This window comes from Jaculus jaculus, chromosome 1 (assembly GCF_020740685.1).
Source record: "Jaculus jaculus isolate mJacJac1 chromosome 1, mJacJac1.mat.Y.cur, whole genome shotgun sequence".
Lineage (NCBI taxonomy): Eukaryota > Metazoa > Chordata > Mammalia > Rodentia > Dipodidae > Jaculus > Jaculus jaculus.
This window is the reverse complement of record NC_059102.1, coordinates 280907495-280931563: the sequence shown is the minus strand read 5'-3', so window position 1 is coordinate 280931563 and position 24069 is coordinate 280907495. Positions and strand designations below refer to the sequence as shown.

Here is a 24069-nt window from a genome sequence, read left to right as displayed (position 1 = left end):
AATTTTTAGATACTGGTGGCAAAGTTCATAGTAAATAACCTCCCTTGTCAGAGGATTGTTGCTTTGACAAACTAACTTCCAGAGTTTAAGGCTATACAAGAAGATGTATGTCAAGTACAGAAAAGGCAAGATACATTTCCCCTGCCCCAGAAGTTTCCCCCTGTGTGTTACTATGCCACTTTCTCATCAAAAGTATCCTTCATTGTAGGAGAGGTAAGGATTATATGTCTGTCTGTGTGAATATGTGAGCATGTTCGTATGATATGTAGATTTCACCTGAAAACACAAGTTCCTCACAAATTCAGTTATACGTCAGCACATTAATTTTAATTATTTAGTCTAACAGTGTATAAGATATGCAGCTAATATTGCAAATTACAATAGCTATAGCATATCACAAGTCTGTATCCTGTCACCAATCAATGTTAATACTGTTAAAGATTTGAAGCAGAGGTGATCTGGCAAACAATTTGTGGAGCAAGTATGTGTTAAGTGAGAAAGTATTTGTCTCAAACGACAATTAATAATGAAATACTTACCACATTCAAACTGACAGGAGTATTTGCCTTTGGTACTGGGTGGTTATAGAGTGATTTCAGAATTTCATTCAAATCATCTTCCTAAAACCAAAAGTTCACATAATAAAACATATAGCAAGAAAAATATAATTTGAACTCTTGTACATTATTAATGGGTATACAACACAGCAAAATTAGGGGCTGCAGAGGTGAATCAGTGGTTAAAGGTACTTCTTTGCAAAGCCTAATAACTTAGGGTTCAATTTGATTACCCAGTACCCTTGTAAAGCCAGAGGCACAAAGCAGCACATATGCATGGAATTTGCAATGGCAAGAGGACCTGGCATAATCATATCCCTCTCTCAATCTCTTTCTACATCTCCCTCTCACTCTCTCTCTCTCATAAACAAGTATATGATAGATGATAGATAATGATAGATAGATAGACTGACTGACTGACTGACTGACTGACTGACTGACTGACAGACAGACAGACAGACAGACAGACAGACAGACAGATAGATAGATAGATAGATAGATAGATAGATAGATGATAAATAATACATGGATGGATGGATGATGGATAGGTGGATGACAGTAGATAGATATTTTTAGAAAGAAAGGGGAATACACAACACTAAAAACACTGTGAAAAAATGGTATAGTTATTTTTCAAACAATGCAATACAAAATGAGCCTATTGCCTGGAATTTACACTTCTAGATAGACAAAAATAATAATAATAATTAACTATTTAAAGATGCTGTCTTGTTTAGGATGACAAAGATGAAACTAAGGACCTAATGCATTCTGGTGAAGTTTTTTACTCTTGACTACCACTGATTTACATCATGGGTTGGCTAGAAAAAAAAAAAAATATTTGAACAGTCATCTTTTTTTTCAAGGTAGAGTTTCAGTGTAGCTCAGGTTGACCTGGAATTCACTATGTAGTCTCAGGGTGGCCTCGAACTCAGGATGATCCTCCTACCTCTGCTGCTAAGAGTGCTGAGATTAAAGGTGTGCACCACCATGCCCGGCCTGAACAGTCATCTTAAAGAAGTTTTATTTACAACAGACAAAGGCAGATACAACCTAAATGTCTACAGATGAATAAACTGTACCCTATGCAAGCAATGAAATATCATTCAGTCCTAAAAAGGAAAGAAATCCTGACCTATGCTGTAGTTTAGGAACCCTGAACATATTCATGCTAAATAAAATAAGCCAAACCGGGAAGTGGCGCAGCGGTTAGAGCCTTTGGCTCTCAAGCCACAGGACCCCGGTTCGAGCCGCTGGGACCCAAGGAGGCCTGAGACACAAGGGGGCGCTCGTGAGTGCTAGGGCGCCTGCTGTGCCCATTTCCTGTGTCTGTCCTTTGCCGGGCGTGGTGGCGCACACCTTTAATCCCAGCACTTGGGAGGCAGAGGTAGGAGGACTGCCATGAGTTCAAGGTCACCCTGAGATGACAGAGTTAATTCCAGGTCAGCCTGGACCAGAGTGAGACCCTACCTCGAAAAACCAAAAAGAAAATATATATATAAGCCAGACCTCTAAAGACAAAGATTATGTGGGCACCTAGATTCTAGGAGACAAATATAGAAAAGCATGGTTTTCTAGGAAAAAAGGAGAAGGAGATGGAAAACAGATGCTTCTTGGTACAGAATATGGGTTTGAGAAGGTGAACCAAGATATAGCAGTGTCATGTGGACAGCAGAAAAGCAGTGTGAACTAAATGAATGCTACAAGCTATTCTCTTAAAAAGAATAAAAATGGCTAATTTTATGTTATCTATGTTTTAACATAATAAAAACAGGAGGAAAAATACTTACCAATTCCTTAGCCAAGTAATCTGCAAGAGTATTGAGAAGCTTGTAATATACTTCAAACCATGGCAAGTAACTGTAAAAAAATTTATAATGAATATGTAAATGTCTAAGTTTAAAATCAATAAATAAGCACACAAAGCAGATTAAAGTCGTCTACTTCCAGCAGGTTGTCTTAGAGAAAAGAACTACATCAGCACTTTGTTTACGAATTCAGAACAATCTATTATTAGTATAAAACAAATCACAATTCAAACTTCTATAAAAGATTTTATTACTGATTTATTACTACATTTCATACAATTGTAGTCAGATTTTAATTACAGGGATCCATCCTGAAAATATGTCCTTCATGTGGTTCTTCAGAAATAAAATACCTGTCATTACAAATATTAGAAAACATATTCTAAAAGTAGTAAAAACTATAAATTACTTTAAATGACAAAATAAAATGTTTTAAAATTTATCTTACTACATTTAAAGCATTTTCATTCCTTCTCTGCTTGCCTCCTTCCCAGTCCCTCTCAGACTAGGTATCCCTTATGTGATCCAAGCAGACCTGGAACTCACTATATACAAAGTGTGGCTTCAATTCATGCCAATGTTCCAGCCTCAGCCACCTTGGTGCTGAGATCACATATGTGCTTCACCATGGCAACCTTAAAAGTATATTTTTATGAAATCTAAACACCAAATCTAGAAATTATTTGTATGAGATTTAAAAATCTACATTTTAATAACAAATTTAAATATATTTATAATCTGACCAAAGTTTTAATATATGCTACGATACACACTTTACAAACAGAAAAAAAACATATCACAAAACACATCATGCTGCTAATAATTAACAAAGTTTCACTTTTTATTTGAAGCAGAATTGAATATTTTATTAAAGACATATTATTAATAATATAAAGGAGCTGAGAAGATGGCTTAGGAGTTAGTGTGCTTGCCTGCAAAGTCCAATGACCTGGGTTTGATTTCCCAATACCCACATAAGCTAAATGCACAAAGTGGTGCATGCATCTGGAGTTCAACTGCAGTGGCTAAATATCCTGGTGTACCCATTCATATTCATTCATCCCCCCCACACCGTGTGTGTGTGTGTGTGTGTGTGTGTGTGTGTGTACCTCCCTGCTTTCAAATCAATGAATAAAATATTTTTAAAAGATATTTTAAGGCTGGAGAGATGGCTTAGCTGATAAAGCACTTGCCTGTAAAGCCTAAGGGTCCAGTTTCAATTCCCCAGTACCCACATAGGCCAGATGCACAAGGTGGCACATGCACTGGGAGTTCATCTGCAGTGGTTGGAGGCCCTGGCATGTCCATTCTCTCTATCTAAATCTCTATTTCTTTCTCAAATAAATAAACAATAAAAAGATATTTTAATAGTCAAAAAGGAAGGGAGGGAGGGAGGGAGGGAGGGAGCAAGCAAACCCTTGTATAAGATGGTGCACGCCTTCAACTCCAGCACTCAGAAGGCAGAGGCAGGAGGATTGCTGTGAGTTCGAGGTCAGTCTGGTACTACATAATGAATTCCAGGTCAGCCTGGGCTAGAGTGAAACCCTACCTTGAAAAAAAAAAAGAAAGAAAGAAAGAAAGAGGGAGGGAGGGAGGGAGGGAGGAAGGGAGGGAGAGAAGGAGGGAAGGAAGGAAGGAGGGAAGGAGGGAAGGGAGGAAAGAAGTGAGGGGCTGGAAGGGGAGTACAGTGAAAGAGATGGGTAGTGGAGAGTTTTGTAAAGATTTTTTTTAAGAGCACACAGCTTTATTAAATCAGTCAACATTGCCAGGGCTCAAGCAAAAAGTCATCAACTTGCTCATCTTAACATGAAATAAGCAAGGAACTTAAATTTCAAATGGATAACATCATTTATAATTGCACTGTGATTTAATGGGAAATTGGAGGCTCCACAACAAGGCAAGAGATTCCAGCTCAGCATTCCAATGTTTTACTGGTGCTCTCTAAGGCTCAATTTTCTCATTTCAAATATTTATAAATCCCTTCTTTGCAAAGTAACTGGACTAGATAAGATAATAAATGTCAAGCATCTAACACATAGAAAAAAAATATGGTATTTCTTCTACAAAAAAGCCATTTATGTTACTATTGTTACTTAGAACTAAACCTGATGAGTAATTCATCTTTTTTGACAACTAATATTAGATTTTTTTAATTATATTGATGTTAAACAGATTTTAAGAAAGTAATTCCAATAATGTCTTTAAGAAGGAATTGGCAAAGTAGGAAATTTTTTTATTACTTATGAATACAATCACGTTGATACCATTGTTAGCCTCCTCTCTGTCCTTGCCCCTCCCGAGGGACTCTCCTTGTTGGGGAATGTGAGTCATACATTCTAGGGTTAGCCAACAGTTATGGGTAAGAGACAATATTTCGTGGCTCTAACATTCTTTCCACCCCCTCTTCCACAAATTTCCTTGAGCGATATTGGGTTCATTTTAGGTCAGCTTCAGTGATGAAGTGTTGGGAGCTTCTGTGTCTCTGGATATCTGTTTTGGTAGAAGTTGAGTGTTCTCTGTTTCTATACCATTCACCCTTGTGCTTGTAACAGGTTCACCAAGAAAGTAGCACTCTTGCTTATTTACATAATTACTCTTAGTTTCAGTTGGGGCCCTGTTGAGGCATGATGGGCTGGTTCTCTCTCCCCGTAGGATCTGCATCCATCTGAAAAAGAGAAGCAAATTCTCCAACACAGAGTGAGATGAGTGAAAGATACATGGATGCCCATTATTGTTTTAGAGAGAATTTAATAGGTGTGGACCCTCTTGTAGCACACTACTGGCGGGAGCTTGATATTGGAGAGCAGGCTTGTTTTGGGATATGGTTCTGACTTGTTTCCCAGCTCCAGCTATGGGTTACATTCCACTGAGCAGATCAGTTAGCCAAATCAAGAGTAGGTGGTTACCCACCATGGCTGTGCACCACTATTGCACTTGGGTGAGCATCACATCAGGTTGTTTGCTGCTGAGTAGCTTAGACCATGAGTTGTTTGGACAGATGTTGGTTATTTCCCCCCAGTTGTTCATGTAGCACCTTCTGGCACTAGACAAACTAACAGCCTGAGGACTGACTCTCTTCCAGATTCCAGCCACGTCACTCCATGTTCCGAAGCAACGGCACATGATGTCTTCAGCAGTAGGGTCTTACCACTAACCTTTCGTGGGTCATCAAGTACTCTGACAGAAATCTGTCTTCTTTTGGGAAAACTTGTAGATCTCTCTGATCAACAGCTCATTGTGGATGCTAGCCACATGCTGGTACTGGGAGTTACAGGCCAGCACCAAAGACAAGAAGGAAGAAAAAGGTAATATAAAAGTGATAGAGAGAAGAGGGAGAGAGGAAGGGGGGGGTAGGGGGGTGGGAGAGAGAAACAGGAGAAGATTAAGGTTAGTCTTTATCATACCCTCTCCAGGGCCTTGTGATTCAGGTGTTCCCTCTAAGGACCTGATAAAAGTTCAACCATTTAGTCTGTCTTTTAGGATGTACAATTGTATGGTGCCATTGTCCAGTTTTGTGTCCCCCAACCCCACCCTAACCTCGCCTCCCACTCCATCCTTCCTATTGTTTGGTCCTCGAGATGCTTATTAAATATGTCAGCATCTTGGGTAGGTTCAGTCTAGGACCTGCAGATGAGTGAGACTATGCAACAATTATCTTTCTGTGATTGGGTGAGTTCTCTGAGAATGATCTGTTCCTGGGTCAACCATTTTTCTTTAAATTTCATTGTGTCATTTTTCCTTACTGCTATGTACAAGTCCATTGTGTAGACAGATATACCACATCTTGATTATCCATTTGTCTAGTGATGGAAATCTGGGTTGATTCTAGCTTTTAGCTATTATAAATTGAGCAGCTATAAACATGGTTGAGCAAATCTCTCCAAACTGAGGTGTGGAGCTTTTAGAATAAATGCCCAGTAAGGGAATAACTTAGTCTGTTTGTAACTCAATAGTCAACCTTTTTAGGAGTCTCCATATTGCCTTCCAAAGTGGTTGTACCACCTTACATTCCCACCAACAGTGGATGAGGGTTCCTATTTCTCCACATCCTCGCCAGCATTTGTTTTCAATTGATTTTTTAATGTTTCCTATCCTTTGTGGGGTAAGGTAGAATCTCATAGTTGCTTTAACTTGTATTTTCCTGATGACTATGAATGATGAATATTTTCTTAACTGGGTGTTTGCAATTTGCATTTCTTCCTCTGACAACTGCCTGTCCAGTTCTCTGCCCATTTTGTGAATGGATTGTGTGACTTTTTATTGTTTAGGTTTTTTAGTTCGTTGTAGATTCTAGAAATTAGGCCTCTGTTAGATGGATAGCCAGCAAAAAATTTTCTCCTATTCTGAGGGTAATCTATTGGCTCTGCTTCATGAGATCCCAATGGTTAAGTGATTGTTTAAGATCCTGTGCTACTGGGATTTTGCTCAGTAAATCTTTTTCCATTCCTATATCATAGAAAATTCCTCCTATTTTTTCTTCTAGTAGTAGCTGAGGTTTCAGTGTTACATTGAGGTCTTTGATCCATTTGGACTTGATTTTGTGCATGTTGTGATGTGTGGATCAAGCTTCAATATCCTACATATGTTTATCCAGTTTGTCCAGCACCATTCATCGAAGATACTGTCTTTTTTCTAGCCTATATTGTTAGGGCCTGTCAAGTATCAATTAGTTGTAGTTACTTGACACAAATCTGGGTCCTTGATACTGTTCCATTGGTCTTACTCCAGTTTTTATGCCAGTACCATGCTGTTTTTATTACTTTGTAATATAGCTTTATAATAGGTATGGAGATGCCTCCAAGGTGTTTTGTTTTGTTTTGTTTTCTGAGAATATACTTGTATATCTGAAGCCTTCTACCTTTCCAAAAGAATTGGGAGATCATTTTTCCTATCTCCGTGAACAATGATGTTGGGATTTTCATTGGTATTGCATTAAATCTGAATATAGTCTTTGGTAAGGCTGATATTTTCACAATGTTAATTCTGCCTATCCAGGAACCTGGGAGGTCTTTCATTTTTCTCAAGTCCTCCTCAATTTTTGTATCTGACTGTTTCTTATGTTTTCATTGTATATGTCTTTTATATCCTTCTTAATGTTATTCCAAGTTATTTTATTTTTCTGTTCCTATTAAAAATGGATGTCACTTCTTTCTTTCTCTGCATCTGTGTATTTTGCATAAAGAAAGGCTAGTGATTTTTGTGCATTGATTGTGTATCCTGCTACTTTGCTGAAGGAGTTAATCACCTTTAAGTGTTTTGAAATGGAGGCTCTCAGATCGCTTATGTATAGAATCATATCATCTGTGAATAGAGCTAACTTAATTTCTTCCATTCCAATTTGTATCCCTTTTATTTCTTTCTCATGTCTTACTGCTTGAGCTAGGACTTCCAATATTATATTGGAAAGCAGAGGTGAGAGGAGAGAATTCCTTCAGTCTCTCTCCATTATTATTTGAGCTTTAGGAGCATTGTATATAGCCTTTATTATGTTGAGATATAAACCTTCTATGCCAATTTTCTCCAATGTTTTGATCGTGAAGTGATATTGTATTTTGTCAAAGGCCTTTTTTGCCTCTATTGAAATTAACATGTGGTTTTTATGTTTAAGCTTATTTTTGTGGTGTATTACACTGACAGATTTCCATATGTTGAACCACTTCTGTGTTCCTGGGATGAAGGCTACTTAATCAAGGTGGATAATGCTTTTGATGTGTTCTTGGATTCAGTTTTCAAAGATTTTGTTCAGGATCTTTGTGTCTAAGTTCATCAAGAAAATGGGCCTATGTTTTTTTCTTGTGGCATCTCTACCTGTTTTGGTATTAGATTGACACTAGCCTCTTCATAGAAGGAGGTGGGGAGCTTTCCCTGTTCTAAAATTGGCACAGTTTGAGAAAAATTAGTTTCATTTTTAAAAAATTTTTGTGTTTATTTTTATTTATTTAAGAGTGACAGAAAAAGAAAGAAGCAGAGAGAGAGAGAGAGAGAGAGAGAGAGAGAGAGAGAGAGAGAATGGGTGCGATAGGGCTTCTAGCCCCTGTAAACAAACTCCAGACATGTGCGCCCCCTTGTGTATCTGGCTAACGTGGATCCTGGGGAACTGAGCCTCAAACCAGGGTCCTTAGGCTTCACAGGCAAGCACTTAACCACTAAGCCATCTCTCCAGCCCTGGTTTCAGTTTTGCCATGAAGGTTTGAGAGAATTCATTTTAGAAGCCATCTGGTCCTGGAATCTTCTTTTGGGAGAGATATTTAATTAATGTTGCATCCTTGATGGGTGTGACAGGGTTGTTTAGGAGATTAATGTGCTCTGAAATTAGTTTGGTTGGTGGTATGTGTCTAGGAATTCATCCATTTCCTCCATATTATCCAGTTTTGTGGAGCAGAGGTTTTTGAAATAAGTCCTAATGATTCTCCCAATTTCATTTATGCCTGTTGTAATTTTTACAATAGGATGGGTGGGGAGGGAGGGGGGGTAAGGGTAGGTAGGAAACACAAATCTAGACCCAAACGGCAATGGTACCATAAAATTCTACATCTTAAAAGGCAGACCAAATGTCTGAACCTTCACCAGGCACTTAGAGGGAATACCTGACCCACAAGACACTGGAGAGGGTATGATGAAGACTGATCATTTTTTCATTTCTAATTATGTTAGTTTGAAGTATCTTTTTTTCGCTAGATCAAATTGGCCAGGTTGTCAATCTTGTTTATTTTTTCAAAGAACCAGCTCTTTCTTTCATCAATTTTCTTAATTGTTTTCTTAGTTTCCAATTCATTAATTTCTGCTATAATTTTAATTATTTCTTTCTGTCTAGAGCTTTTTGTGTTGGGTTCTTCTTGCATTTACAGTGCCATTAAGTTATTGATTTGGGATCTCTGTGTCTTTATTATGAAGGCATTTGGTGCTGTCAATTTTCCCCTGAGGAAGGCCTTCACTGTGTCCCATAAGTTTTGGAATGATGTGTTCTCATTGTCATTCATTTCTAGAAATTTTGAAATTTCATTTTTTATTTTATCCACTACCCATTTATTGTTTAAAAGTGTGTTGTTCAGTTTCCAGGAGCCAATGGGAATGCTGATGCATCTTTTGTTGTTAATATCTAGCAATACAGCATTGTAATCTAATATCATGCAGAAAATTATGTCAAGCTTCCTAAATATATGGAGACAGACTTTATGGCCCAGTATATGATCTATTTTACAGAAGGGTGCACAGGCTGCTGAGAAAAATGTGTAGCCTATGGATTTGGGGTAGAATGTCCTGTAGATGTTCATTAGGTCTAATTTTTCTATGATTTTGTTGAGCTTTCCAACTTCCCTATTGATTTTCTGTTTGGATGATCTATCTATTGTTGATAGTGGAGTACTGAAGTCCCCAATATGATGGTATTGATGGTTATTTGTTTTGTTGTCTAGTAGATTTTATTTTATAAATTATGGTGACCCTGTGTTTGGCGCATAAAGACTGATGATGGTGATATCCTCTTGTTGGATCATTTCTTTGAGAAGCAGGAAGTAACCTTCTTTGTCTTTTCTGATTATGTTTGATTTGAAGTCTATTTTACCCAATATTAGTATAGCTACCTCTGCTTGTTTATTATTCCCATTTGCTTGGAATATCATTTCCACCCTTTCAACCTGAGGAGGTGTCTGTCTTCAGTGGTAAGGTGGTTTCTTGAAGATAACAGATTGAGGGGTCTACTTTTCCAATCCACCTTGTTAGCTTATGTCTCTTAATGGGTGAATTAAGACCATTTAGGGTAACAACTGTGAGGTTTGATTTTGATATTTGCCATATTGTGGTGGTTTATGTGGTTTGGTGTTGGACTTTGTAGTTTTTTGGTTCCTTCTCTGAGTTTGGTTATTGTGATCTGCTTCTTGTAGGCACTTGGGGATGATTATTTGATTCTTCTGTGTGGAGAATTTCCTAAATTATTCACTGATGGTTTGGGTTTGTGTTCATGTAGTTGTAAAGCTTAGTTTTAGCGTGGAAAGTTATTTTTCTTTCACCATCTATTACGAGGGGCACTTTTGCTGGGTAGAGTAGTTTGGGTTGGAAGCCGTAAGTTCTTAGACTTTGCAGTGTTCCATTCCAAGCCCTTCTGGCTTGTAGGGTTTCCACTGAGAAGTCTGAAGTAATTCTTATGGGGTTACTTGTATATATAATGTGCTGTTTTTTTCCTAGGTGCTTTTAGGACTTTCTCTTTGGTATCCATGCTTAGAGTCTTAATGACAATATGTCTTGGAGAATTTCTCCTTTGGTCCAGTCTGTTTGGAGTTCTGTTGGCTTTTTATAACTTGATGGGCCATTCTTTTGAGAGAATGGGAAAGCTTTCTTCGATAATTTTTTTGAGTAAGTTCTCCATACCTTTGCTCTGAAATTCTTCCCCTTCTAGTATTTCCATGATCCAAATGTTAGAACATTTAAGGTTATCCAACAGTTCCCTCATGTTCTGGACCCCCCAAAAAATCTTTGAATTTATTGAAACTTTTGGACTTACAAACTGTTTCTTCAGTTTGTCTTCCAGTTCTGAGTTTCTATCCTCCACATGGCTGACTCTGTTCTTGAGAGTTTCTATAGAGTTTTGGGCTTGTTCAAACTGGTTTACATTTCCTACTACCTTATTATGTATAGTTCCCATCCCTCTTTAGAATTCCCTTTTTATGTCATTTTCTGCTTTCCTTAATGCTTCTTGGAATTCATCCTTGCATTTCTTTATGTCTTCATTGATCTTAGCCTGTCAGCTATTGAGGTCCTTTTTTTTTTTTTTGGCTCTTCTTCAGATTATTTAACTGCCTTTAGATGATCCCTTCCTAGTTCTTATCTGTTAGATCTAATCTAGTCTAGTGAGAACAACATTCATATAATTACCAGCCCTTTGTTGCTTTTCTGCAAGTTCTACTATTGCTTTATCAGTGTTGCATAGCTTATATCTTCATTTTAGAGTTCTTGTCCTAATGTCTCTTCTATGTTTTGGTTAGAGACATCCATTGTGGGACTGGGAGATCTTACTTGATTTACATGCATTTGATTTCCATGTTATTCCTTTTCTACTGTTGTCAACCCATCACAGTGTAGGAGTCTTATTTAATTTAGGAAGAAGATACAGTCTACTCGTGAAGAGGGTTCAGTGGTTATTCCCTTTTATGTTTGCTTCCACTAGGCAATTGGGCCTAGTGCTAACTGCTCAGAGGGAAACAACCCATGAGGTTCTGCTGGGGGCCTGAGGACCTGATGTAGGGGCTTGCTTGTTTGTCATGATTCAGGATATGGAAATACATGGTCAGGTGGCCTAAGTGGGCAGGGGGATGGGGCGTGCTGACCCACTGACATAGGTCTGGGCATGGAGTGGGGGAGAGCAGTGTGTGGGATGGCATTGGTGCTGCATGGCAGTGCGTGGGATGGCATTTGAAGAGGCACAGGTTGAGCTACGCTGGCATGCTACGCTGGCAATGGTCACCTTGTCTGTGGTTAGTGCAGGAGGAACCTATGGCTGGGACTATGGCTAGGACAGCTGCTTGAGGGGATGACAGGATTGGTGGACTACCCAAGAGCATGGAAATCAACCGATTCCCTTTTTGTACCCCTCTGCTCCCTCCCAGTGGAGGTCTATTAGAGTCTGCTTCCCCCTGGAAGACCCAATGAACCCTTAATATCTTGCCTTTTTTTTTCCTGGGACGTGTGGTGCAGTTAGGCAGATGCCATCTGGACTGGAAGTTCCCAAACTTTCACTTTTTAATCAAAGCACTTGGACCACAAACTATTATAATAAAAAGCATTGCAATACTAACTTCATATATGTTCACAGGTAAGATCACATGCATGAAATATTTAAGATATATCAATGACTAAGTCTTAGCAAGGAACATTCCAGCAGAATTCTTCATATGAATTTGTCAGTGAAAAAAAAGATGACAGTGTTCAAATCAGTACAATTTCAAGTCATAACATAAGAGTTCAATAAATAGCATTTTCACACAGAGGACTAATACAGAATACTTTAAATTCATAATGACAAATGTTTACATATTGTAATGGTGTTTGCTATCATCTCATAAGGCCTAGGATCGCCTGTGAGGGATTTTATGGATTAGGTTAGCCTCTGTGGCACTCTGGGAGGGACTATCCTGATTAGGTTAATTAAGGTGGGAACACAAACCTTAGCTATGGGCAGCACCATTCCATAGACAAGGGCCCTGAATGGTATGAAAAGGAGAGCTTGCTGAGCACCAGCATTCATTTGTCTCTACTTCCTCACTACTCATGTGACAATGTAATGCTGGCATTTTCTCCTGACATGCTTTGTCCTCTATGATAAACTTCCCCCAGAAATTGTGAGAGTAATATAAACCACTTCTTCCTAAAGCGGCTTCTTGTTAGGTATGTTGCCCCAGAAGGAGAAAGTGAGTGAAACACATGTGAATTATGCCTATATAGTACTTAAACATCTGGCTAAAAACTTGAACATATTTGTTTATTTCTGTAAATACTGGAAAGAACATTAAAATGACAGTAAAGGAGTAACAAGGGTATAAATTAGTGGAACAAAAATGTAAAAAGCAACAACACAAATGGGCTATTTTATTAAGATGGTTATCAAGCAGTGATAACTGATTTAAAGAAAATAGAAAACAAAATATAATCTTAGGGCTGGAGAGATGGCTTAGCGGTTAAGCGCTTGCCTGTGAAGCCTAAGGACCCGGGTTCGAGGCTCGATTCCCAAGGACCACGTTAGCCAGATGCACAAGGGGGTGCACGCATCTGGAGTTCGTATGCAGTGGCTGGAGGCCCTTGTGCACCACCCATTCTCTCTCTCTCTCTCTCTCTCTCTCTCTCTCCCCCTCCCTCCCTCCCTCCCTCCCTCCCTCCCTCCCTCCCTCTCCCTCTCCCTCTTTCTCTCTCTGTCTGTCACTCACAAATAAATAAAAATAAAACAAAAAATGTTATAAAATATAATCTTAGTGCTAATAGCTAAGAAAATGACAAGCAGGTCTATATTCACTAGATTTTGAAACAGTTTTGGGGATCTCTAGAGAAAGAAAAGCATCTCCTGGTCTGTGTTGATTCTCATTAGGTGACCCCGTAAAAACTTCTGTTTAGAATGCTTCGATTCATTCTGGTAGCTATTTGAGAGGTGGCATCTTTCTAGAGAAGGAATGTTCTTGAAGGAGGGCTCTGAAGTGTTTTACTCAGCGCAACCTTGCTAGCACATCACTCACTCTCCTGCTGCTGTTTTCCACCTACTGTGGCAGAGGTGCTGTCCAGCCTCTGCTCAGACCATGCTTTCCCTGCCATCTTGGAGCTTCCATTGGACACTCTAACCCAAAATAAAAACTTTCATTAGCTGCTTTTGGTGGCAACTTTATCCAATGAGAAGGTAACTGCAAGGTCTTATATTTTATGAGTTAAATATCAGTGCATTTGCCATTTAATTCAGTATAACACATTCCTTTTTGATATAAATTCACTGCCTAATGTCAATATAAAGGAAGAAATAGTCACAGAAGCGTGTTTGTAGTGAATAAGTGAAAAATAAATGGCACATAAACACTGATCATGCCAAAACAAAGGAAATATCAAAACTTTCCTTTATTTCCTTTGGAGGTAAACTAAAATAAAATAGTTTTTAAAAAGTAAAATTTAAAAAAAAATAGAAGTAATTTTTAGAAGAACATCATCTTAGAAATTCTAAAATTTAAAAAATACTTAAACCAACTCCAGGTAAGATGGCAGCATAGGAATCATGCCAAATCAGCCTAGGGAGGGATTTAAGCAAAATACACTCTTCTTCCAAAAAGTAAAAGTGTATAAGTTGTTATTGGCCATAGCAGAGAAACAGGAGCCAAGATCTTCCAGAAATGAAGAAACCTGTCAGAATCCCACCAAGGCATTTGTAGCCCTAATCCAAGCAGACCCACACACCTGCCTGGCCTGGCACTGCTGAGCTGCAGGAGAAGATACCAAGCAAGGGAATTTTTGACTCATATCAGCCTCCTTTCAAAGTCAAGAAACCTAAAGGGGAAGAGAGCAGGGGCTATCTGCGGAGCATGAAACAGATCCAGGCAGAACCTCAAAAGCAGTTTCAGTATAACTCCAGGGTTAATGCACTGTCCCATCCTCCAACCATCAGAACCATGAATCTCCAGAGAACTCATTCAACCCCAGAGGCAGGGCATCCAGATCTACAGCACAATACAGAGGGACAGAGGTGGGCACTCAGCACTGGTGATACTGGAAGCCACTCCAAAAGGTAACATGGCCAACTGACAAAAAAGCAGGTATATAGGCCTACACTGAAAGTGCTAATCTCTCTTTCCATGTCAGCTCAGGTTATGGGTTACATATTCTTGCTTGGTTTTACCACTGTCAATTAATCTGTATCTGGAGGTTGCCTACTGTTGCATTGAAGGCTTTCGGATTTATAGGGCTTTTGTCTTTTGTTTCTGTCATTATTGGGGGTAAGGTCTGATTCAGACCCAGGCTGACCTGAAATCCATTTCACAACAAAAATCTCAACCTCCCAGCTGAAAGGATTAAGGGTGTAGAGCAACACACACTCCAAGGGACTATGGCTTTATACGGTTATCTGTTTCTTTTAATCCTCACACCGGAATACTCTGTACTAGTTTTAATGGACTATGTATATTGCTCAGTTGAATTTTTTAGACTTTCCCAGTAAATTGTTCCACACCAGTTTACTAGAATAGTTGAATAGCAGGCAAACACAGCACCTAGGATTATGTCTGGTGTCATCCTAGAGTACAAGAATTACCCTTGATGCCTTAAACTTCTATGCTGAAGGTATAAGAAGTTGCATTTGCATGGCTAAGAACACTGAAAATAATTAGAAAACCCAAGCATCAAATTAACTCAGGATTCAAAAGTATCTACATTATAATATAAGAAACACAAAGAATCAAGACAATACAATCCCACCAAAAATATAAATCAATCAGAAATGACACCAAGGAGCCGGGTGTGGTGGCACACACCTTTAATCCCAGCACTTGGGAGGCAGAGGTAGGAGGATTGCCATGAGTTCAAGGCCACCCTGAGATGGCAGAGTTAATTCCAGGTCAGCCTGGACCAGAGTGAGACCCTACTTCGAAAAACAAAACAAAAAAAAAAAAAAAAGAAGAAGAAATGACACCAAAGGAAACTATTTTAGATGAGATGCCTGACAAAGTTTTGTGTTTTTTTTTTTTGTTTTTTTTTTTTTTTTGGATTTTTGAGGTAGGGTCTCACTCTAGCCCAGGCTGACCTAGAACTCACTATGTAGTCTCACTCTTGGTGATCCACCTACCTCTGCCTCCCAAATGCTGGGATTAAAGGCGTGTGCTACCACGCCTAGCAAGATTTTTTTTAAAAATGCGATTTTATCAATATTCAAAGAAGCCAGAGGAATCAAATAAAAAAACAAATTCCTGAAGGAGAACACACACAAAACAAACAAACAAAGAAAAAAAACAGTTTAATGAAATAAGGAGGTCACTGAAATACATGGGTAAGGAAATAGAAATACTGAAGAAAAATCAGGCAGAAATACTAGCATTGAAAACACAGTAAATCAAATAAAAACTCTGTGGAAAGTCTCACCAGTATAATGGATGAAGGAAAAACAAGAATATCTAAACTTGAAGACCATGTGGCAGATCTCATACAGTCCAACAATGAGAAGCACAAGCTAATAAGAAGATATGAATGTGAATTTCAAGATATTTGGGACACTATGAAGAGATCAACCATAAAAATTCAGGGTATAGTAGGAGAAGAGTTCCAGGCCAGAGACATAGTAGGCATTTTCAGCAAAATCATAGAAGAAATTTTTCCACAAATTGGGAAAAAATGTCATTGCAGATAGAGGAAACTTTTAGAAAACCAACAGCAAAACCTGGAAAAACCTCTCTTCATTATGTTATAATTAAACTACTAAACATGCAAACTAAAGATAATATATTTAAAGCAGTTAGATAGAAAAACAAGTCACTTATAAAAGCAAGCCCAACAGGATCACAGCAGATTATTCAACAGAATCGTTAAAAGCCAGAAGAGCTTGGAATGCTGTATTCCAAGTTCTGAAAGATAACAACTTCAACCAGATTATTTATCCTGCAAAGCTATCTACCCAAACTGAGGGAGAAATAAGGGCATTCCACAATAAAAACAAGCTAAAGGAATTTATGACAACTAAGTCAGCTCTACAGAAAATAGTTGAAGGAATCCTTCACACTGAAGACAAACCAAAGTACACACATGAGGAAAAGGAAAAAATAAGCCACATAACAGTTAAGACAAGAGAGTAAAGGGAAAACAGGAAGCATTAAAAAATAAGAATGGAGCTGGGCGTGGTGGCGCACGCCTCTAATCCCAGCACTCAGGAGGCAGAGGTAGGAGGATCTCCGAGAGTTCGAGGCCACCCTGAGACTACATAGTGAATTCCAGGTCAGCCTGAGCCAGAGTGAGACCCTACCTCGAAAAACCAAAAAAAAAAAAAAAAAAAAAAAAGAATGGTGAGAACAAATATATACCTTCCAATATGACTAATATCAATGGCCTCAATGCCACAACAAAAAGACACAGGCTTACAGACTGCATTAAAAGGCAGGATTGTGCTGTCCATTGCCTTCAGTAAACTCATTTCTCAATATAAGACAGACAACATGTTAGGGTCAAAGGATAGAAAACAGTACTTTAAGAAAATGGGTCTACGGGTACCAGCACAAGGGGGAAAGAGATCAACACAGAGAAAAATCAACTCCTACCAAATCAGAGAGCCAGAGGCCCCCAACACCTCATCACTGAAGCAGACCAAAAATGAACCCATCATGGCTCAAGGAAATTTTGTGGAAGAGGGGGCAGAAAGAATGCCAGAGCCACATGTTGGGTCATGATATGCAGACATTTATCCTACCCATAATTGTGGGCTGACTCCAGAATGCATGACCTATATGCCTCAACAAGGAGGGGCCAAGGGATGGGGGTAGGTAATGGATGAGCCTAATAATGGTACCAAATTGACTGTATTCAGTGGGTACAAAACTAATTAATAAAAATAAATAAATAAAGTAGCAATTCTACAAAAGAAAGAAAGAAAGAAAGAAAGAAAGAAAGAAAGAAAGAAAGAAAGAAAGAAAGAAAATGGGTCTAGCAAACAAGCAGGGGTTGCTATCCTAATATATGACAGGACAGATTTCAAACCAACATTAGTGAGAAAAGACAAAAACAGGATACTTTATCTTGATTAAAGGAACGCTCCAACAGGAGGACATTACAATCCTAAACATATATGCACTTAACATGGGGCTCCCAATTTCATCAATCAACCACTATTAGACTTAAGGTCACAGATAACACCAAACAAATGTAGTGGGTGACTTCAATATATGACTCTCATCAAAGGACAGGTCATCCTGGCAAAAATAAACAGAGAGACATCTGGATTAAATGATGTCATGGAAGAAATGGACCTAAAAGATATCTATAGAATTCCATCCAAATGCTGCATAATGCACATTTTTCTCAGCAGCACACAGATCATTCTCTAAAATAGACCATATATTAGGACATAAAGTAAATTTCAACAAACACAGGAAAACTGAAATAATTCCTTGTACTCTATATGACCACAATTGATTAAACTACAAAACAACATCAAGAAAAACTACAAAGTATACACAAATTCATGGAGACTAAACAGTACACTAGTGAATGATGAATGGGTCATTGAAGCAATCAAAAAGGAAATCAATAAATGCACAGAATCAAAAGACATGAAAATACAACATCTTTGGGACACAATGAATGCAGTCCTAAGAGGGAAGTTTATAGTTCTAAGTGCCTATATTAAGAAATTGAGAGTTCACATGTAAACAATTTAATGATTCACTTCAAGGCTTTGGAAAAAGAACAAGGCAAACCAAAAATCAGTAGATGGGAAGAAATAACAGATTAGGGCAGAAATTAATAAAATAGGAACTAAACAAATCCAAAGAATAAGGATAAAAAAGATTGGTAAACTCTTAACAAATCTGACCAGAAGACAGAAGAGCAAAAATTAATAAAATAAGAGATGAAAAAGGCACCATTATAACAGATAACAATAAAATTCAGATAATCATAAGGACATACTTTAAGAATATATATGCCTATAAGTTTGAAAATCTGAAAGAAATGATTTCCTTGACTTATATGACCTAGCAAAATTAAATCAAGATGAGATTAATGACTTAAATAGACCTATAACAAGTATGGGGATCCAAGTAGTTATAAAAAGTCTCCCAACTAGGGCTAGAGAGATGGCTTAATGGTTAAGGCACTTGCCTGCAAAGCCAAAGAACCCCAATTTGATTCCCCAGGATCCACATAAGCCAGATGCACAACGTGGCACCTCCATCTGGAGTTCTTTGGCAGTAGGTGGAGTGTGCCTGTCCTCCCTCCCTCCCTCCCTTCTTCTCTCTCTCTCCTCCTTTCCCTCTCTCAAATAAATAAATAAAAATAAAAATAATTACTTTTAAAGTTTCCGAACTACTGAAAGTTCCAGATGGATTCATTGGTGAATTTTATCAGACTTTCATGGAATAACTAACACCACTGCTTTTCAAACATTTTCATCAAAAAGAAAAGGAAGAAATTCTACTGAACTCCTTCTATGAAGCCATCACCCTGATACCAAAACCAGACAAAGGCAAGACAAAAAATAATAATAATAATAATAATAAAAGAAAATTACAGACAAATATCCCTCATGAACATAGATGCAAAAATCTCAACAAAATATGTAAGAATATATCAAAAAGATCACTCACCCTGACCAAGTACACCTTATCCTAGAGATGCAGGGGTGGTTCAACATAGGCAAATCAATAAATTTAGTACACTACATAATGGGCTGAAGGACAAACATCACACGATCATCTTAATAGATACAGAAAAGGCGTTTTACAAAATCCAACATCCCTTCATAATAAAAGTCCTACACAAACTGAGAATAGAAGAAGCATATCTCAACATAATAAAGGCTATATATGACAAACATAACACTAAATGGGGTAAAGCTTAAAGCTTTTCCACTAACATCAGGAACAAGACAAGGGTGTCCACTCTCCCCACTCTTATTTAATATAGTACTGGAAGTCTTAGCAATAAGACAAGAGACAACTCCTAAAATGGATACAAATTGGAAAGGAAGAGATCAGATTAGTGTGATTTGCACATGATATGATTCTATACATAAAGGATCCTAAAGATTCTACTAGCCAACTATTAGAGCTGATAAACACTTTTAACAATGTAGCAGGATACAAAACAAACAAACAGAAATCAGTAGCTTTTCTATATACTAACCACACACATGTAGAAAATGTAATCCAAGAATCACTCCCATTCACAATTGACTTGAAAAAAAAGAAGTAGCTTGGAATAAATCTATCCAAGGAAGTGAAGGATCTCTACAATGAAAACTTTAAAACACTCAAGCGAGATATTGCAGAAAACATTAAGAATTGGAAAGGCATTCCATATTCTTGAATTGGATGAACCAATACTGTGATAACATCAATCTTACCAAATGCAATCTACACATTTAATGCAATCCCCATTGAAATTTCAATGGAATTCTTTTGAAAGTACAAAAAAAGTCAAATGACTAAAACAATTTTGAGCAACAAAAATAAGGCTGGTGGCATCACCATACCTGATTTTAAGGTATATTACCAAGCCATAGTAGCAAAAACAGCATGGTACTGGCCCAGAGAGAGACACATAGATCAATGGAAAAGAAGAGAGGGCACAGATGTAAATCCAGGCTGCTACAGCCATTTGATTTTTGACAAAAATGCTAAAAACATACATTGGAGAAAAGATAGCCCCTATAATAAATGGTACTGGGAAAACTGGATATGTATATGGAAAGGATGAAAACAGAGATCCTTATCTATCTTCATGCACAACAATCAAGTCCAAATGGATCAAAGACCTTAATATCAGACCTGAAACTGAAACTGCTAGAAGAAAAAGTAGGTGAAACCCTTCAACATATTGGCTTAGGCAATGACTTTTTGAATATAACCCTAGTTGCTCAGGACATAAAACCACTATATCAATCCATGGGACCTCATGAAATTGGACAGCTTTTGTACAGCAAAGAATACTGTGAATAGAGCAAAGAGGCAACCTACAGAATGGGAGAAAATCTTTGCTAGCTATACATGTGACACAGAATTAATATCTAATATGTACAAAGAACTCAGAAAACTAAACAATAAGAAATTAAATAACCCGATTAAAAATGGGCTAAAGAATTAAATAGAGAGTTCTAAAAAGAAGCAATACAGATAGCATATAAACACCTTAAAAAGTGTTCTACATCCTTAGCCATCAGGGATATGCAAATTAAAACTACCATGAGATTCCATCTCATTCCTATCATCAAGAAAACAAATAACAATAAATGTTGGTGAGGATGCGGAAAAAGAGGAACCCTATGCCACTGTTGGTGGGAATGTAATCTGGTACAACTACTGTGGAAATCAGTGTGGAGGTTCCTGAGACAGCTAAAAATAGATTAACCATATAACCCAGTTATACTACTCCTAGGCATGTATCCCAATGACTCTTCTTTCTACCTTAGAGACACTTGCACAATCATATTTATTGCTGCTTTATTCATAATAGCTAGAAAATGGAACCAGCCTAGATGTTCATCAACTGATGAATGGATAAGGAAGACACAGTTCTTTTATACAATGGAATTCTATTCAGTGGTAAAGAAATATGAAATTTGCAGGAAAATGGATGGATCTGGAAATGATTACACTAAGTGAGGTAACCCAGGCCAAAAATACAAATGTTGCATGTTTTCTCTCATATGTGGATCCTAGTTTCAAATTTTCATACTTGTGTGTGAGTTGGAGTAAAAATCAGTAGCAGATGCCAGTAAGCTAGAAAAGGGCTATAAGGGAGGGAGGAGAGTGATGGACTTAAAGGGATGGTATTGTATATATGTAAGAAGAACAGATTACTACAAGTGAAGTTGCCTAAGCAAGGTCAGGGGAAGAGATTGAGCAAAAGAAATGTGGGGGTGGGGTTAATCAAAACTCAGTATATTGTTAATAAGCCATACTATAACCTCCTTTTTTGGAAAATGGCATACCCAGAAGCCACAGAATGTTACTAGAAAAATTTTATTGCCAGGGATGGGATACCTTCCAATGAGTTGTTGGCCAGAGAGTTACCTGATAACCCCAAAGCATTACAGGCTATTGCCTGGGCTCTTGGTTTCCCACAAGGAGTAAATGATAAGAATAAGATCCTATTGCTCAAGACTTCCCATACCTGGGCTGGAAACTCACTGAGAAATCAAACTGGGACAGAAAGATGGAAAAAGCGGCACTGCATGCAACATTATGGGATACTGAAGCCATTAGTGGTGAAAACAGTGGATACAGAAAGGCTCAAGTATGACACCCACAGGTGCAATAGTGGTATGTCTATTATGGAAGAAATCAACTGCTCTCTAATTGGACTGGAGATCCACTCTATGGGAGGGAATACATGTCTTGTATGGAAAACCTAATCAAAAGCCTATGGTGGGGGAGGTCATGAGCATTAGGAGTATAATGCCTGCTCCTGTCTTGCTCAATGCATATATTATGCCCACCAAGCTGCCCTGCAAGCACTTTACTTAATGTTCACACCCATATATTAATGCTACTCTCACTTTTGGTTAGAGAAGCTTCTCTTTTCAGATGGCAGTGACCAATGGGATGACTCAAAAGGCATCACAGTGCTAAGAAGACCTGATGAAGGAATGTTCAGCACTGAAACATCTCTATCACACTTTCCATGGCTCAGGGTCAATTGCAGAAGAGGTAGAAGAAAGAATGTAAGAGCTAAAGGAGGGGTAGGACTGATTACAGTGCAACCATCCAGACAGAAACTGGCCTTGATATCCACGACCTCATAGTTCCTAACACTACCATTACAAGATCCTCAGAATAGGAGGAAAAGATGATGACATCAAAATTAAAGAGAGACTACTGGAGAGAGAGAGGGTATGTGATGGAGTGTGGATTTGTGAAGGAGAAAGAGAGGATGGAGAGGGAATTATCATGGTTTAGGGAAGGTAGAAACTGCATAAGAAAATCTCCCAGAAACTAGAAGAGAGAAAAAGTTGTCTAATAAAGACAGAAAATGTAAGGTGCCAGTTTTGTATATGTCATGTAACTGACTACTAATAGGTCTAGAAAAAAAGACAACAGGAGAGAACTGAACTTTTCTTAACAGTTACTAGAGAATTTCTCTGAACTTCAGGTGCAGCAAATGGAAGCTGGCTCTCTGTGGGCTGCACAAAGGGCAACAAGTGGAGGTAGGCTCTCTGGGGGCTGCATCTAGAGCAGCATGTGGAGGCTGGCTCTCTGCAGTTGCATCTAGTGCAGCAAGTAAAGACTAGCTATCTGTGGGCTGCAACTAGAACAGCATGTAGAAGCTTCTTATAAGCTGCATCCAACCAGGCTGTGGGTATTAGTGATATAAGAGTACAGTTTTTTGTTGTGGTTGCTTAACTGAATATATCGTCAATTTTTAAATCTCAGATAAACTCACTTTAAAAGTCTCTTTTTTTTTTGGTCCATCTTAGAATCAGAACTAGCAATATTTGCCACACATTTTCCTCTATATAACAGCCTAGAACTGAGTAGTTACTTCTGCCTTTGGCTAGGGCATATGCTATTCAGATCATCACATTTATCCAACATCCTATAACTAGGCCTATAAACTATCTCATTTGAGGTGCCTACCTGATCCTTATAGCTAACAAAATTCTCAACATGACAGGAAGCAAGTGCTCAGTAGGAAATCCTACTTCTCTTATGTTTTTGATGAGATGAAAATGCACAAAGTAGGTCAATATTTCTAATATTAAGCAGATTCCAATTCACACTTTAAAATTTATGGCAAAATAATAGAAATCTCATTGTTAAAGAAGAACAATTTTTAAAACATTATTATTAACAGAACACAAAAAAATATATGTACTTATTTTATAAAAATAATGTTATTCTCATATTTTTACCCTTCTTATTGGGCAATGTTCAAGCAACATATGCTCAAGGTAATTAATTTTTAAGTAATATAAACTCTTAAAATATTTATAAGTTATATTTTTACTTAATTTTTTTACTTCAAAATATATTTTTAAATGTGTTTTTTTATTACCAATCAGGAATTTTAGGAAATTTAAAATTTGGCATAATGGAAAAATTGAATTGAATATTTAATTTAAATAAAACTGAAAATGTAATTTGTTCAACAAGATATGAAGCTATCATAGCACTGAAATATATGCAAACATAAACCAAAAAAATAGGACCAGCTTTTTAAAAAGCAAGAAGTTAAATTGTAATTTTACTTCCTTAATTTCGATGAAGACATGAATAAAAGACAGGCATCCATATATATATAATCATGAGTTCATTTTGTGGTATGGGAACACTTCCCCCACCCTTTTACTTCCACTATGGAGCTGATAAAATGTTTACATTCAAAAGTCAAAGGTTAAATAAAGGAAAGGAAATGTTTTTTGTCAAACAGTCAAGCAACCACTAAAGACTGAGTGATCAGCAGGAACCTAACAGAGTAATCAAATAAAACTAAGGAAACTGCCTTTCCGTAGAAAAATGTCTTATGTCTAGAGGCTGTTTTGCGTC

The 24069-nt window shown here is 37.8% G+C and overlaps 1 protein-coding gene across 3 annotated transcripts in view; it reads right to left on the bottom strand.

Annotated features, from left to right (window-relative positions):
• Dennd1b (DENN domain containing 1B) overlaps positions 1 to 24069 on the bottom strand; it is a 265313-nt gene that overhangs the window by 140423 nt on the left and 100821 nt on the right. For all 3 annotated transcript variants that reach the window (XM_045141132.1, XM_045141130.1, XM_045141131.1), the window contains exons 6-7: positions 2348 to 2417; positions 540 to 620 (exon numbers count right to left, since the gene is read on the bottom strand). In XM_045141132.1, the coding sequence (XP_044997067.1) occupies positions 540 to 620; positions 2348 to 2417 (151 nt within the window). The remainder of the gene's footprint in view (positions 1 to 539; positions 621 to 2347; positions 2418 to 24069) is intronic.